General features: G+C 40.3%; 1 protein-coding gene across 9 annotated transcripts in view; it reads left to right on the top strand.

The window, feature by feature from the left end:
* ARPP21 (cAMP regulated phosphoprotein 21) overlaps positions 1 to 17,748 on the top strand; it is a 104,462-nt gene extending 86,714 nt beyond the window's left edge. For all 9 annotated transcript variants that reach the window (XM_026792719.2, XM_026792729.2, XM_074540751.1 and 6 more), the window contains 2 exons: positions 15,616 to 15,767; positions 16,925 to 17,748. In XM_026792719.2, the coding sequence (XP_026648520.1) occupies positions 15,616 to 15,767; positions 16,925 to 17,182 (410 nt within the window). In that variant the 3' untranslated portion in view covers positions 17,183 to 17,748. The remainder of the gene's footprint in view (positions 1 to 15,615; positions 15,768 to 16,924) is intronic.
* The last annotated feature ends 273 nt before the right edge of the window (positions 17,749 to 18,021 follow it).

The raw sequence follows: 18,021 nt of genomic DNA, 5'->3' as shown, positions 1-18,021 counted from the left end.
CCTTCCAGTTAAATTTGAAAACATCCATTTGTATTGCTTTGCTGACAAATTTCTGATTCATAGAGACCTGTAGTTAAGATTTTGCTTTGGCAGCTGACTCTTACTATGCCCTCTTCCTCACCTTCCTGCCAGTATTGACAGACTCAGAGCTTTAGGAATGTGGCCCTACCCCTGCAGGCACTGCCAGAAAAAAATTTAAAAAACGACATTTTTTTTGAGGTCAAAGAAGCATTTTTCATCTAACTGAAAATTTTGCAGAGTAAAATTTTTTGTGAGTAACTCTTAGTTAATTCAGCACTTAAAGATCTCTCCTTATTATAGATTATATTGAATATCAGATATTTTTCCATTGACTTTATAAATTGAACAAATAGCACTTTTCAGCACTGCTGGATTTCAAAATGTTTTACGAAGATGCCACCCTCAAAACCTTATTTTACAGATGAGAAAACTAATAAGCAGAAAGAAGAAGTAATGTACTCAGAGTGTACTAGGTCCCAGGCAAGAAAAAAAGCTATCAAAATTTATGATGTATGCAAGGAAAAAAAGTTCTGCTGCTGCTGGCTCTCAAATCTACCTTGACAACACACCCAGGTTGATCTTCAGTATTTATGCTGAGTTGAGGACTCCATATGTTTATGGTCTTTATTGTGCATTTTCCATCACTCTGATTGCTTAGCTGGCATCCATCAGGAATTCAGACTTTGCAAATACTTTTGGCCATGAAGATTGTAAACACAGCCTTGCTGGGGTTGCAAAATATTAAGTGTGCTGTGTGGTAGCAAATGCGCTGTGGCAAGTCTGTCCCAGTGATTTCTGAGGGCACACTTCACCCTGGAGAGACCCACAGCAGACAAAGCACAAATATTCAGAAGACTTTCCTACATTTAAATTTGTGCTATGCTTTGTGAGGGTTTTTCTAATGAAAGTATATTTTGCATTATTTACAGTTGCACAGTTGCAGTTGAGAGGAGATAAGGGGATCAGGACTTATCTTGTGGGTTTTGGAGAAGAAGTCTGCATTAAATGCTCTTGCTTGGCAGATCAGCCCTCTCAGGCTGTTGCACTGATGGAGTTAACCAGCATCCTCTTCTCAGCAATAACACTGGACCAGCTGCGGTGGGAGTTTTCCAGCTAACGTGCTGTGCAGTGAAAATTGGGAATAGAGGGAAGGTTTTGGTTCGTGGAGCTGAATTGACCCATGTTCTGGCTGGCCATTATGACATCTGTTGACCAGGGGCCTGGTTCCAAGCTTTCTCAAGCCTGCAGAACGGGTGCCCCTAGCATGAGGGAGGCAGGGACTGGGGCAGTGATGCCTGCCCCTTTCCCAAGCACTGCTGTCAGCCTGTTGTCCTGCTTGGTAGGGACTTGGGAATCAATGCAGAAAATAAGTGATGACTTCTAAAGTCAGCTTCATCCTCCCTCTCCTTTTCTCTTTCTTCAGCTCTCTTGGAGCCAAGATTTCTTGGCACAGCTGTTCAGGAAAGCTTGCTGCTGAGTGTCATTTCTATTAAATTCTTTTGTGAATTATGCAAGGAATTTGTGACTCCAGGTGTTAATCCTCTTGTTTTCAAAAGTGACACTAAACCCTTGTTAGAAAAGCCAAAGGTGAAAGTTTACATCCACAATGCATTCCCTGTTTCCTTTTCTTCATTTTGTTTTTCTTTTTTTGATGTTTATATTATTCTGCAAGAGTTGAGAATGCATTTGCCTGTAATGTGGGGATAGGCAGGCTTTGTGAATTTAGGTGCCCAATTAATCAAAAGAGTTTGTAAAACTGTATGAACGAGTTATTTTGCACGCTCCTTGGACAATTGAAACAAAAACTCAAATTCCTCTGAAATGAGACTCATACCCCACACATCCTCTACACCCAAGGCAAACTAAAATACAAAACGAAACTGCCTGTAGATACTAAATCAAACAAAAAAAAAAAATAGTTTTGGAAATTGGTGGTGTTCTATTTGGGATGTCAAAGGGGAATGTTTTTGCCTTTTCCAGAGATTTTTTCTTTTAATAATTTATTCCTTTCTTTGTAAGATGCACAGTTTGGCTGCAGGGGAAGATAACTGGGCACTGGGATGACCACACCTATAGATTCTACCCTTCCCCTCCTTCAGAGAAAAAGCTTTAGCTGCAAGAGACAGCCCAGTTGTAGGGCAGTAATCGAATATATTGCTTTTGTTTGTACCTATGTCAGAATCGCAGTGAGTGTTTATATTTCTGCAGTGATATGAAATGGAGGGCATGCCCAGAGCAGACACTGATACAAAGTACTTATAGGCACTTTACAGGTCTTTTACTTCATACTTCAAGGGCTATAAGGAAGGGAGGGTCTCAATGACAGCAATTGCTTTAGCAAAGGCTTGACCCAGTTTCATTAAGGCATGTTTAATCAAGAAAACCGGGAAATGTAACTAGTGTCTGCAGTAAACTAGAAGAGTTGGTAATGGCAAAGCAAACATGAGTAGGAGCTCCCTGTGTCTGTGCCACAGAAGTGAAACAAGGTGGACCCATCCCTGATTGCCATTTGGTTTATTATTTGCCAGTATCTCTTGGTACATTGCCACTGCTTGGTCTGGTCGCTCTTTCATACAGGCACATACAGGTGCAAGGGCCATGCATTAATGCAGGCTCAGTCCCACCTTGCCCCAATTTTTCTCTTGTGGGTTAAGCAGTGGTTATGCAGAAGGATTTGAGAAATCAATTTGTTTAATATATTATAGAACTGAGTTTTATTGGAACAGGACCTCTCTTTCCTTAATTTGATTGCTACCTGCCTGGTCAAGTTTCTTAGAAACCTTTTGAAGTGATGATAAGGATATAGTGTGAATAAATGTACCTGTATCTTTCCCACTGGAGATCCTCTTCTTCAAAAGGTTGAGTTCCCTGGTCCAGAAGTATTCAAGCCTAAAATCATTGCTCTGAAATCAAGAAATTACCTTATATGCTTAAAAGTTAAGCAAATTCTCAAGGGCTCTGCTGCATAGGGGCCAGAGTAATCACTGTGTTGCAGGCAAGTGCTTCTAATATGGTACAGAGCTGGTTAAGGTTGATTGCTAACCCCAGTAGTCTTTGGATTGCATTCTGCATGGGTGAACTTGGAAAAGATGAGATTTTTGCAGTTGGACCCATATGGACAGACATATGCTCCATCAAAGTCCTGTTGGCTTCAGTAACATCCCTGCGCCTGTTTGCATCGAGCTGGGGGCTGTAGTCTGCAGTTTGCTGTGTCCTTATGTTATAGGTAAACAAACAAAACTCACAGCTTTCTGTGATTTGGTACTTCTTGGTGCATGCAGAAACCGTGGGGAGGAAGAGTGCCATCAGGCAGTGGCTGTGTCTTTGTTGCTGGCAGTATTTACAGTTGATGTTGTGTTTATGAGAGCTCTTCCTGAGGCTGGGACACAGAGCAAAACCCAGCTTGTGAAGGTGAAAAAGCAGGGTTTGTTAGTGATATGCTGCTAGCAGTTGTTTACCCCAGTCTGCCCACAGTAAAATGGAATATGGTGCAGTGAATGGTATCACCAGAGCAGTGCAGTCTTCTTTAATAGAGAGGATGCGGGCAGGGCAGGAACCTGTACCTGGAGTTGTGTGGAATAAAACAGCGTGGCAGGGGCAGCCAGAGCCCAGAGACCTGACATGTCCACAGCCATGCTGGGGAGCAGCAGCCTGCCCGAGCAGTCCCTGCTCAGAATAGGGGTCTAAGCACTCCACACGTGTTTTGGTGTACTTCCAGAAGAGTGTTTGTGTGGTTCTTTTCCTTTTCTCTGGGCAAATTATTTTGCTTGGCTGCTTATTTTTCTACCTGCAGTTGTCTTTTCAGGAATGCATCATCTTCACTGTAGTGACTGCAGCTATTCCTTGAAGTTTGCACAGTGTCTGGCATGGAGGTTCACTCTGGGCTTGTGCTTGTAGATATTTCATCAGTATCAAGAGCTGATGCCAAGATAACAAGCTGATATCAAGAGCAAAGTTATAGATCAATACACAGGGCTTAACATTTTTTTTTACTCTCATCTGCCATTATTTATTAGGGGTCAATCCAGAAAATCAAACCAGAAGAAGTGAATCTGCTGAAATTCAGTGAGTCTGAATCTGTGGTTTGCAGCTGGCATGAAAAATCTGATCCTGCTAGTCATGTATTTGTACTTTTTTTGAATCATACTGAATTTTCTTTTGATGATTAGCTGTCCCCACACAATTCCTTAGGGACTTACTAACAAAATCAATAGATATTTCATGTAATAGTTATTCTGTGCCCATGAACTGTTTTATGTAGCACAATGCAGACATAGACACAGGTACATATGGGCAGTATTGCTCTTCATCTAATGAGCATGTCATCTGCCAGAGGATTCTGTAAACACTAATGGGTTCTCACAATGATGTTTTAGTTGTACATTAGCTATTCAGAAATCTCCTAAAGAGGAATTGCAGCAGACCTCATCAATGTAACTGTGTCTACAGTAAGGGCTACTACAGATTTGCATCTGTTTTGGTCTTAAAGCTGTAAATCTCCCTTAAGAGCATCCCATATTTTCTCCAAAATTATCTATTTGCCGGCCCAGGTCTCAGTTGACTCTCCTTAAGGTTGTTTGGATTGGTGGGCAGGGGCTGAGAGCAGGATTATTCCTGGATAATCCTTAGCACTATTTTGGACCTCTCTGTTGTGAGCACTGTGCACCAGCTTGCAATACATGCCTCCAGGGGCTTAGCCCTGTTGGGATGAGAAGGCTTTACCCTTCTCAGAATAATGTAGTATCCTCCCAGGTCCTGTAGTAGCCTCCCTGCAGGAACCTCAGCTGGCTTTGGGCATCTGCAACACTCCAGGGTAAACCCTTACTCATGGTACTGGCCAAGGGGAAATGTCCAAAGCTTGTTTCTCCAAAGCTGTTGAGCCTGTGAGCCTGTCATTTGCTAGCTGGTGACTTCTTTTTTCTTTTTTTTTTCCCTTCTTTCTTGGTCTCCAGTAAAATGCAGAAGGCTCAGATTACAAAAACAGCTGCACATGCTTTGGGTTAATGCATTTAAGTCAGGCTCCAGGGCCTGGGCAAGTGCCAAAATCCTGGATCAGCTGCTTTACCGGAATTAGGCTGCTGTAATGGAGCCCTGCATTATTGTGTTGCAATTATTTTGGATTGCAGCTGGCTGTTCCCTGTATTTTTTTCACTGAAGTGAGATAAAAGGATTTGTCTTAAAAATAGAATTTTCAGAATCTTTCAGAAGCTTTGAGTAATATACCATGTCTGTAAGATGTGCCCCTCTGTTTGTCTTTAAATTTATCTTGAAGGAGAAGAGCAAGAAATGTATGTCATAGTTTTTGAAGAGCAGGAAGAGTGCTAAAAGGTCTCAAAACATAAAATAAATGTGAATTGGAAAGGAAATAAAATAAGTGAATAAAGTGTCATATAATTACATGGGTTTAGATTTTCAGAAAGAACAGGTTTATTTCAGCATCAAGCCACTTACTAGTAGCAAGTTCTTCTTAAAGCTGTCCCTATAATTTGAAAACCCTTTGTATGGAGAAGTAAAGGAATGGATACAGATTTTAAACTGACAAAAAACATTTCTCCAGCCTTGAGTCTCCTGTATTTGTATCCATTCAAGCTCTTTTTGATGCCTGTTTATATACATTTCTTGTCAAATAACAGCTCTCTCAGGTTCTCCAGTTTATAGCAAAAAGTAAACTGAATGTAGTAATTTATCTTTGAACTGTTCAACTGTGCCCTTCTTCATGTTCCCGTTAATAATGCCAGGTCTCCCAGGAGCACTCTCACACAATTTTATCACATAAGCTTTTTCTTTGACCTTACCTGCTGTTCCCCTGGAATATAAGGGGGACTAAGAAACCCAAAATGCCAGCCTGCCTTAATTAAAATTTTAGTCTCAGAAGATGTTACAGTATGTGATTTCATTAGGTATATAATGAAAGTATTTAATCATACCTCTTACTTGTCTGGGCCTTTTTACTCAGCAGTGAAGTCACAGAGTTTTAAACCAACTCTGTTCAGGTGTGGAAAGGTAACTGAGGGGTGGATATGCATCTCTAAGTAATTAATAAATTCAATTTACACACAATTTTGCGTGTTTGCCCTGAAGGTAGTTGCTTGGATTATGGAGTAGAAGGCACTAAATAAAAGTTCAGCACTCTTTGCAACCAATTTTTTCACCCTTGGGACAGCGAGCATGCATATAAATGCTTTTTAAAAGATAATGCTATTCCTCATTTTGAGGTTGGAACTTAGCATCATAGAAAAAAGGTAAAAGAATGGGTGAAAGGTAATGGATATTTCTTTGACATATAAGAAGTGCTAAATCTTACATTGTGATATGTGTTGTTATTTCCATCATTTCTCATTGCCATAGTCTAAATCACCCCAACAGGAAGCTTTCTACCTCCCTGGTGAACTCATTTGTTTTATTCAGTGACTAGTCTCAAGAAAAAGACTGTGCAAAAAGCATTCTATCTTGGCTTTTGTAAAAATGTACCTTTTTTAGTTTATATAGGAAAAGCAGAGTTTAAAAGTATGTTTTTGAGGCTCTGAACCGGCCCGTCTTTTGGACCAGGAGGGTTTGGTTGGCTAGGGAAGTTATGTTATTTCCCTAACTTTTTTTTTTTTCCGTTTTGTTAGCAGTGGAGAAATGCCCCCAGTTGGCAGCATTGTCTTGTGTAGCATGTGAAACTCTCAGTGCTTCAGATACTCTGTGCTTTGGGCTTCTTCCAGCCCCTGGGGCTGCAAAACAAGTAAAACCAAGATTTCATAGAGCTTTTTGAGGAAGAATAAAGCAAGAGGACAAGGAGAGGCAGTTCATCTGGGTAGTTCCTAGAAGAACTTGCCACGTGGGTGATTTCAGAGCTGTTATCCACCAAAAAACAGGAAAAAAAACCAAAAAAAAGCCCCCAAAAAAACAACAACCTACTGTACCACAGTATTTTCATCAGCAGTTTTTACTAAATCAAACAAATAGGTTGCTCTGGAATAATTCAGAATTGCAGGAAATTTATTTCTGCAGTTTTATTTCTTCTTCAGAAGCTGGATCACGACATTCTTGCCCTGTTGCCTTTGTGGGATTTTTAGCTTTGTAAACTAGAGAGAGAAAGAAGTGGGGGGAACACAGTCCAACTTCTTTTATCCAGGATTTTTGTTCTTGTGATAATAAATCTTACTGGCTCATATCTTTGATGTACATACATCTTGTTGAGTTTCTTAATGCAGCTGAATATGGCTCTTTGTGTGTGAGCCTGACAACAAATGTGGCTCATGGTTACCAGGTTTGGGAAGCATGAATGTGTTTTTGCAAAGCTATGGCCAATTTAGGGACTCAGAGCTGCTGTTCTGGCAGCAATTATGTTTCAAGACTCAAAGTTCAACATCCTGCAGTTTTATAACCTCAGCTCTGCAGAGAATTATTTGAGTCACTGTCATTGTAATCACTTTAGGAATACATTTGCTGCGTTATGTGTTTCCAGTGAGTGTAGCTGGAGTGCCATTAGCTAAAAATTGTTTTGATCTCACAAACTTGAAAGAATCCATGCCATTAGTTTAAAATTTTGAAAACAAATCTAACATAATAACCCATGGTTTCCCCTGCAAGCTGTACTGTTGGAGGGGGATGTGCTTTTACCTGAAATGAAAGAAGCCAAACTTGTGTTAAAAGGCTTCTCTTGTTTTTGGAGGGTCTGAACTTGCCAAGTGCCATGGGCAAAATGAGTGTCTGCTGCTGTTTTTGACATGTGCTGTTTTATGTGCTACCTCGTACCTCTCTACCTTTTCTGTTGCTTCTTAAGACTTCCTTACTTCAGGCGTAGGTATTCTTGTTAGGTTTTTTCCCCCTTTGTATGTGTGTGAAAACACACACATATTTAAGTAAAATAATTGCATGGTCTTGTGTTTTGAGGGGAAAGGGGTGGAATTTTAGCATTCAGCTATTAGGTACTTGTCCTCTAGCTCACATGGTGTCCAGTTCACACCCAGAAATTATCTGTGATGTCTTCAATATAAAGATGAAATATCTTACTAGGTCACGACATATTTTTGTGTATTCCAGAGAGAAAGCACAGTAGGAATGGATAGACCAACTGCAGCCAGTTTGCTTTGCAGTGTGCTTTGGATTTTAGATCCAGGCTTAAACTACAAAATTGTTTACAAAGTTGTTTACAAAGTGGTTTGAATTTCAGCTGCACAAGATGCAGTTTAAATCTTCAGACTCACACAGAAAATAACACCAGGAGGTAGACCTTAATTAATGTTTCTTCTGTGTGAGTCTTCCAAAGTGCAGACACTTTGGGGTGAGGCTAAAATCAAAATTAGCTTAAAGATTAATTTTACATTCCACGGCAGTTCAGTCCATCATTTGCAGTGAAAAACACATAATGGTCAACTGCATAATGGAAAAAAAAAACCCAAACCCTTTCCTCAGGTGATTGGGCGTCCAATTCTAACACATCACACCTGGACATGAGAAGGCAGCAAGAGCACAGTGCCTTGGAGCAGCACTGCTCTAGAGGAAGCAATGCGTAGGGATGGTGTTACAATGTCCTTGTAGGAGGTGAAACACCTGGATGCAGTCCAGTACTTGAGTATCTCACACAAAGTCAAGGGGATCTGATGTACCTCTGAAACAAGAAGGGCTTTGTTCTGGCCCCCCAAAAACACTTGCCTGGAATTCCTGCTCTTACTTGTGCTCATTATGTGGCTCCCACAACATGGCCAACTGTCCTATGCAAGATTCCCCAACTAGGCTGGTTTTCCTCCTGTTTTACAGATAACATTTAGGGTCTATTTAAGAATCCAAAGGTTCTTTGGGACATTTAGGGGCGTTGTTTAGTGGTGGATGTGGCAGTGTTAGAGCAATGGGTGGACTTGATGATTTTAGAGGTCTTTTCCACCCTAAGCAATTCTGTGATTCAATTCTCTGATTCCATTCTGTGATTCTAAGACAGTGTTCAGTCTTGCTGAACAGCTTGCTTCAGTTTTTTCCTCCTTCCAGTTCTGCAAATCCTTTGGAATGGACCAGCTCGGAGCGTTTGGTAAAAAAGAAAGTTGTCAAAACCTTTACCAAATGTACTGATGTATCTGTGAGTGAATTGTAGTTCTATAATAACATTTTTTCTTCTCTGATTATAACTTAATCATGGGCATTGTAAATTTGTATTATTGGAATCCATCCACTTTAATGCTTTGCCCATAGCTTATTTCAAAAAGTGAAGGAGAATGTAGCCTAGTAAAATTGTGGAAATAGATACCAACTACATTCTTTATGTTCTTCTTACAGTTTACAAAGTCTACTGAGCTCTAATTCAGCCCAGGCAAAGAAAACTAAAATAGGCCAGAAATATCCCTTAGAATATACACAGGTGAACTCTGCCTGTGGAATGAACTGTGTGGCATTGCCAACCTGTGATTAAAGGGAGGAGAGGCTGGGGAGAAGATAATTTCTCCTATGCAAAAGATCAGTCCTTCTGCTTAGGAGGCAGGAATAAAGTTAAGAGCTAACTGGCTAACATTTTCCTAAGTATTTCAAATATGGAATGTGTAATTTAATGGTCTGACTAATACTGGACAATGAGCACATTCTGATCATTTTTATTGCCAGAAGTACATATTAAACTGATGAATATCTTCTAGCAAAATGTCCATCCTCATTTTAGAGGTTTTAAGTGATACAAAAGTTCTTCCACTCTCAGCAAGTTGCCTCCTTGTTAATTATAGGGTCTGATGCAACTTTGAATTTTTTTTCTAATCCATAAAGTTCTAGGTTTATCTTCAAGAACATGTCATTTTATTAGACCATTTTCTGGTCTGTTCAAGAACTATTGTTATGGTTTAACTTCAGCCAACAACTTGGCTCCATGCATCTGCTTATTGCTCTCCCCAGCTGCACAGAGAAGACAATCAGAAAATTAAAAATTAGCAAACTCATGGCTTGAGATAAAGACAGTTTAGTAGGGAAACCAAAAGCTGTGTGTGCAAGCAAAGCAAAATAAATAAACCATTCACCACTTCCCATGGGCAGACGGGTGTTCAGCCACCCCCAGGAAAGCAGCACCCTTCGCACCTATGAGTTATTCAGGAAGAAAAATGTCCTCTCTGAGCATTCCCCACTCCCTCCTTGCCTCAGCTTTATATGCTGAGCATGTTGTCATATGGCATGGGATATTCCTTTGTTCACCTGTGTCTCCTCCCAAATTCTTTGTTCACTCCCAGTTTCCTTGCTGATGGGATGGTGTGAGAAGCAGAGAGTCTGAGTAAGCACCACACAGCAGAAACTAAAACATCCCTGAATCATCAACCCCCTTTTCAGCACAAAGCCAAAACTTCATCCCATACTAGCTACTTGAAAGGAAATTAATTCTACCCTGGCCAAAACCAGCACAACTGTCTATTTGCAGGTACTTCTTTTTCTTTTGAATAAGTTGAGCAGAGTGAGCTCATTAAGCCTTCCAGAAAGAGATGTGCTTCCTGACCAGAAGTATCATGTTTTCAGCTTGGTTCTCAGCTCTTATCAGTTTTGAGGAGCCTTCTACAAATGTAAGCACCTTCTGTGTGCAGAATTTGCTGTTAAAATAGTTTCAAGTGCTTCACAGGGTCCACACCAAGAGTTGGTGCTTGTTCTCCTTGGCTTTTTCATGTGAGTTCAAATTCCCAGTGCTCCTGGCAGTTGCTGCAGGGGCTGAACTGGTCTATACAGGGGGATTGAGGAGAAAGGAAAGGGAGGATGACATAGGGCACCAGAAAGGCACTGCACTAGTTGCAAGCAGACAGGAGCATGACCAGATTCTGTGCAGCATTCCACCCAGCCCAGTTACCTCTGCTTGAAGTTTGTCTTTTAACTTTCTTTTGGACTTTGCTTGCCTAAGCCATTGCAGTGTGTTCCTGAGGTATCTGAATTTCAGGTGTTACTACACTGAGTAAAGCAGGAAGGGAGCAGGTGAGCTCTCAGATAATGTACATCAAAAGCACTATGAGTGTATGTGTTTGCATTGGATAGGTATGAATGCAAAGAGGCTGTTCAAATGGAAAGAGTACAATAAGATTTGCAGTTCAGAGACTCACGCTTTTTACCCACAGTGCTGATACAGATGTTCCCCACGTTGGTAAGACATGCTTCAAATCTGAAATGAGCAATGAAACAGTCCCTCCCAACATGAATGTGCCATTTATGAAGGATGTATGCTGAGGCCAGGAGAGCACCAAACATGCTTTAATTGCAGCTCTGGGTGACACTACCAGAAAAAGTGTAAAACTGCTGCATTTTTGTCTTTTGAGCTGCACAGCCTCATTAGGAAAGTGAAACATTTGTGGGTCTTTCATGCAGTCTTTCTCCCCTGGGATGTTTAAGTTAGATGACTTTTAGCATGGTGAGGCTGGCTGTAAAGGTTCATAGAATTACCTTGATGATATGACGGCCTCTTCCATTTCAGCTGGAATCCAAGGCTCATCTTTCCTCTGAGGCAGTCATTGAAATTCTGTGCACGATTTGTTCCCCTGGTTGTTTAACAATGTCTCTCATGTTTGCCCTGATTTAAAAAAATCCTCCTTTGTAGCAGAGATAACATAGAGCAGGATGATATAATTGCAGTAAAGAGGCCCTGGAGCTTGCAGTAATAGAATGGTTCATCTGATGTGTACTGCCATTAGAAAATAACCCACGTATGTATGTTCTCAGGGGACTGTAAAGAGGCTTTTAAGGATTACTCTTCATGGAGTATGAAAGCTAATGAGCAAAAGAGCAAGTGCAAAGAGAACTATTGCTGCATAAGCATGTTGCCACTTCCTGTTCTCACTTTTCTTACACCTGTGCCCAAAATACCCACCTCTGCCCAGTAATGCCTGGTTTCTCACGCACTGCAGTCAGTTTTCAAGACTTTTGAGAATACAGTATTATTTCCATGTCGCTGAAAAGTAAATAGCACGTGAAAAGCATGGTGTAGTTTAAGACTGTGCTGTGTGTGTACAAAATAAGTAATTTTGTTGGAATGGCATTCTCTGGTAGTCTGTCCCTGAGGAAAAAGAAAAAAAAAAGTATATAGTTTCACAAACAGTGCTAAAAGGTTGATGTTAGTCTCAATTCTCCCACCTCCTTTATTTTTCCTGGCCAGAGTGCAGAAACATACACAGATATTGGCATCCAGTAAACACTGGAGGACCTGTTTCAAATATTACATGGAGAATTTTGGCCTGCAGTGATAGGAAATTCAGAACAGTTGGTTTCTGATATTAACAACTTCTTCTCCTAATGGATTGCCACTTAGACTGCCAATTGTTCTACTTCCATTTGTGCTGAAACAGAAGCCATATAGCAGAACAGATATTGGTTTTTTTTTTTATTTTGTCACAGCATTTTTTTCTTGCTTATAAAGCTTGTTGTAGATAAAAAAAATGATCCACTTTTTAATATTCTCTATCTCCTCTGTAATGTTGGAATATACTTTTGTACTTTTGTACCTTGTCATGTTTTTAGGTTCAAAAGAATGGACAAACCTGCATGTTGCCTCATGTATTTAACATAATAAAGGGCTTTCAGGTAAAATAAAGTGGCTTTATTGAGGTGCAGAACCTTAAAGAAGATGCTGGATTTTGACTAAATGCTATACTGGGTTCTGCAGCACAGTCTGACATCCATAGCTTCATTTAATATAATTTAATTAAACAGTACTGATCATTAGAAAAAAAAAAAGTCCATGAATATTAAGTAAAGAAAAGATAACAATCAGCATCTTTGCAAAGATACACACAGGCCATTAACCTTCTAAAACATCCCCATTTCTACTCCCAAGTCAGGGCATTAAATATTCAACAGTACCTCCTTCTGGACAAAGAAGGGACTTAACATTCTCGTAAATTCTAAGAGGACTCAGGGTACAACCTGTTTGTTCCTATCTAATCAAAATGGAAGTATGTCAGAGTGCATGTGAAGTAATTGTCTTGGGGGTTTTCTGTGTGGTCAGAGCATTGCAAAAGGCTTAGACAAGGAGCAGGAAAAAGGTCTTATTCTCACTTTCAGGGATGTACTCTGCAGGTTGGGCCAGGGGTGAAGAGGCACATGTCCTGTGGTCAGGAGAAATCACTAAAGTCTTCGAAGAGTGTTGGAAAAGATTGTTGAAATATTAATGCATAGCCCAGTGAACCTCAGCTCTTCAGCCTGTCTCCTTTTCATATTTCTGCACCTTAAACCTTGAGTGGTTATGCCATGTACTAAGCAGTGCTTCCCAGTACAGAGGAGATTTTTCAGGGCTAGGTGTTTATGTGTGTGTGTGTGTGTCATTGGAACTAGATGGACTTTCATCCCTTCCAACCCTTCCAACCAAACCCATTTTATGACTCTGTTTTTGTAATATCTCCAGGAGATCATGCCAATACATTCATCATAGAGGTAGCTACTTCAGCTTTTTCATGATTTTTTGTTTCAGTTTGATAGTCATGTCTGCACTGGGTCACAAACCTGTCATATTTGGAGAATATGGAACACAAAGCTGAGGTGAAAAGAGAGCTGTGTATTTAAACACACAGCAGGGCATTTGCAGTAGTCTCACAAAAGTAATGTTAATGCCATCATATGCACTAGAGATAACAGAAGAGCTGCTTTTTACTTGGCCCCGGTGGTGTCTGTCCGTCTGTCTCTGCAGAGCACCACTCGGCCACCCTGTGCTGGTGCATTACAATTCAGTTCTCTGAGCCCAAATCCAGTGTTGGATTACATTCCACAAAAGTGTCACTTGATCCCTGGCTATCCATCTATGGTTCTTTACACTGCTGGGATTTAACTTTAACAACTGGAGGTGAGAGGAGATGAATTTTTTGTTACTGTTTCTGCTGTCAGTTGACACCCCTCTACTTAACTTCTAGTCCTGCAAATACTGCAAATACCAGAAGAGCAATGCTAAATTTTTTATTTCTATCCCCTCCCCCCCATAATTGGTGGACTGGAGCAGAAGAGAACTTGCAGTTTTATTATTGCTGTATAAGCCTTCTGTAAACTCAGTTGCAGCAGTTCTGATGTTGGTAATTTTTATGACTAAAAATATGCTGACACAGTGTTTGGGCATTGGAAAAGAGCAAATCTGAATGTATAATAATCTGGTGAGTTTGGGAGATGTTTAATGCTATATCTCAGCCAAGTTAATCACTCATGGAATTTTTTTTTAAATTTTGCTCAGTTGACTGGAGACATTAATCTCTGGAATAGCATCTTTGATGCCAAATACTTGACCAGAAATCTCAACATTTTCCTGGCATAAGAACAGACTTATAAGGAAAGCTATCAACTGACAATAGACCAGCAGAAACAGACATTTGTTACTTTATTTCTCTTACATAATGAAGAAATATCCAGATGATGGTTTTCACTTGTGAAGTATATTGAACTAGATACTGTATTCATGAATATAAATTGAGTAGATGAGACACAATTTTTTCATAGAAAGATGACACAGAGTTGTTCCTTCTGGTAGTTCTTTGTCTGAAATATGCGTATTGTAAAAGCATCACTACAGAGTTAATAGTGCACTGCATAACTGCATGTTAAAAATATGAGTGCTAAAGAACACAGAATGTGTTAAGGAGAAATTATTCATAGATTTATAATACCTATGTCTGGCCACATTTTTCAAGGGCAGTATCTTTCTGCATATTCCTTTCCTTTCCTGCTTTTTCTGTGAAGTTCTTAATTGCTAAATGTCACCATCACCCAACCAGCCCAGTTCCATCTGTCTAGGCTCATTCCCAGGCAAATTTGCATTGCTGCTGACCAATTTTTTATTTGTGCTTGCCTTCCCATCCGCACCGCTGCCTCATCAGCAACTTGGCTCTCTAGATCATCCCATCTTTGCCCATTTCTCTGTCAGTCCTAGAGAAGCCATCCCAGCAGAAAATCTGCAATATTGTGGTCACATTGAACACAGAGTTAATCACAGGTTAAAACAGAAGCATCAGCTTCACGTCCTTGTGGGGTGTTCCTAACAAGCAATGGGGAGGATACTCCCTAATTTTTCCTTACTTTGACACACATGAAAATAGTATGGTGGATTATTACCCTTAATATGTTCTAATTGGATAAAAAAATCTTGCAAGTGAGAGCCAGTGTGTATAGAGGTGTTCTTCTTGATTAAACAAAGGCTTCTCTGTGTATATTGAGAGAGGGAGGTAATGCAGGGAGCTGCATTACAAGGAAGGTAAGAGGGTAAGGTAAGAAATGCGACCTGAAAGAAATTGTCAGGCTAGACCATGAAGGCCAAATGCTGGGGTCCTTGAAGTTGTTGGGAGTTTTGCCTCTGAGGAAATAGCCAAAAGACAGAAGCACCCTGTGTCTCTTGAGGGCTTTACAGCCCTGTGCTGCAGTCAGACAGTCCTCCAGGTGGTCTCTGCCACAGTATCAAAAAGCATAAGGAAAATGTGATGCCCAGTCAGGCCAGCTTGCTAGGGCTGCCAGCTCATGGCACTTGTTTATTGCACTTCAGTTTTCATTTCCAGCAACATTTCTACAGGAACGAGTAACTTTTTAACTAACGTGGGTATAAATTATGGGATCGTTTGCTGTACCTTTCTTAGAATTGTTGCAGTTTTGCCCATACAAGCAACAGGGTATTTGAAGGTGTCTTTCCTCTTCCAGGTTACCAGCCTGTCCTGCCGAACCAGCAGCAGGGGTTCCAGGGTCTCATGGGAATGCAGCAGCCGCCCCAAAGCCAGAACCTGATGAATAATCAACAGGGGAATCAGGTGCAAGGCATGATGGTGCAGTATCCAGCCATGTCGTCTTATCAGGTATTTAGGAGCTGTAAGGAAAGATGTTTTTTCTTGGAGAATGCTTAATTGAATTAAGTTTTTGCATCGCACAGTGCCTTTATAACTTCATTTGGGTAGTGTGTGGCAGGAAGCCTTCTGATGAAAACGCTTCTAAGTCAGTTTCTTTGCTTCCTATTTACATGTTTTAGTACTCCTGATTTTCGTTCTGATTTCGGAATGCTTCAAATGAACTATTTATTACAGCCTGCAGTGAGGGTAATGTCACAAAGAACGAAGGAATTAGACTTCTTCCTGTGAAGAAAATTAATTTTAAAAAATATAAGAACATTGTTCATTTCTTCTCTTTTTTGCCAGTGCAGTACTGTTTCCTGTAATGAAGTTGAGGGCTTTGCCTGATCCAGTTAAAAATTACTCATCTGTGGAGACTCCTGCCAAGGATCTCACCATGTCTTCTATAACAAGCTGTAGCCAGATGGATTATTGTTTATTGGGTTCTGGGGAGAGGGAAGGCAGTGGCTTGATTTTTACCAAGTCCGTAAGTTACCCAGACTTATTTCCCAACCTTTGTACCCAATTTCCGTGAGATATGCCAAGCGCATGTGAGAGGTGGCCTGTGCTTACACTTCCTACTGGTCCCTCTGGAAAGTTAAGAAACTAAATGACCTCTCATTCATTTTAATAGATTGCACTGATTGAGCAGCCATTCCCCTTTTCCCTCAGCTTCTTTGAAAACGCTTCAGCGCCACAGATGGAAATGGGGGAATTGCTTAGGGTAAAATTTTCCCCTTACATCTTCAGAATTACTATTTGGAAAACGTATTTTAAAGGTTAATGATCAAATTAAAGGTTTAGACCTTTTAGATGGCCTAGATATACCAGGGTCGAGTCTTCTGTTTGCACTGATCCAATATCACAGTAATTCATATTCTACCAGGTCAGGACAGAGATACTTTCTAGGCCTAAAAAAGCAGAGGGAATTCTCTTTAAAGCCTTCTGTAACAAAAAAATCCTCAGAGATGAGAACAGTTCTGAGCAGCAGAAAATAGCACATTTTGGCAGAACATACAGTATATTCAAGTTCAGCTAGAAGGAATGTAGGGATACTGAGAGCCTACTTTAACTTGCTTAGTAATTGCTATCTTTTTTTCCCTACGTCTTTCCGTATTCCTACCCAGGTGCCAATGACCCAGGGTTCTCAAGGATTGCCGCAACAATCATATCAACAACCACTCATGCTACCTAATCAATCAGGTCAAGGAACACTTACAGCCACTGGAATGCCTGTCTACTGTAATGTCATACCTCCTGCCCCACAGAACAACCTCCGGTTGATTGCCCCACACTGCCCCTCCAATAACGTTCCAGTTATTTCTGCCAGCTGCAGGACAAACTGTGCAAGCATCAACAATGCAGGGTGGCAGGTCAAGTACTGACACTGTGGCTTAGATTTATGAGGATAGAGGTGCATTATTTGACAAATAAATCATGGCCTTCAAATGAAGAGGAACACAACAGAATAATCAGTTGAGGACACGAGTACTGACAATGCTCAAGTGATTTGCTGCTGGAAAAACCTGTAAAAAATAAAAAAAGAAAAGTAAAATAAATTTTGAAAAAAAAATGTTTGCTGGTTAATGGTGCATATTTTTGTCATGTCTGCTAGGTATGCCTTTATAGCTTAGCTAGTGACATGAATTCATTGAGGTAAGATTTTTTCCTACCACTGAACACCACTGTGTAGATTGTAATATCCCCGATTCGGATTAGTTTTGTACTTTGTGTTGAGTTTGTGAAGCTAAAAGTATTTAAAAATATAATAAAATCACATTGTACCAAAGCTGTAATGGAAATGAAAAAAAAAATTGAAAACAAAAAGAGAATTACTGAATGGAAGGAATAATTTATATACACTATAGAGTTTTTTTATGGATATATACTGTATTGTAGTGCTTAATCACAATAAAGCTATTTGACCTCATGAAGGAAGGTCATGTTTCTACCACCTGCTTGGTCTCCTCTGTTTCTGAGTGAATTTCTTTTAGTTTCTACATTGTCTTTTTTCAGGTGAAGCTAATGGGGGAATGGTGCTTAATGGGCTTAGGGGAGTTTGATGAGAAGGCAGCACAGCTGTGTCTCAGCATGAGGTACCATAACAGCTAAGACCACTTTGGAATTGTAGCGTAGCCACCCAGGAAGTACATGAGAAGACATAGTTGTCCCATCATATTCTATCCATTGGATGGAAGATCAGTTAATACTGATGTGGCAACCA

The sequence above is a fragment of the Zonotrichia albicollis genome, chromosome 1 (assembly GCF_047830755.1).
Source record: "Zonotrichia albicollis isolate bZonAlb1 chromosome 1, bZonAlb1.hap1, whole genome shotgun sequence".
In the NCBI taxonomy this organism is placed as follows: domain Eukaryota; kingdom Metazoa; phylum Chordata; class Aves; order Passeriformes; family Passerellidae; genus Zonotrichia; species Zonotrichia albicollis.
Note: the sequence above shows the minus strand (reverse complement) of the source record. Positions and strands in the feature narration are given on the sequence as shown.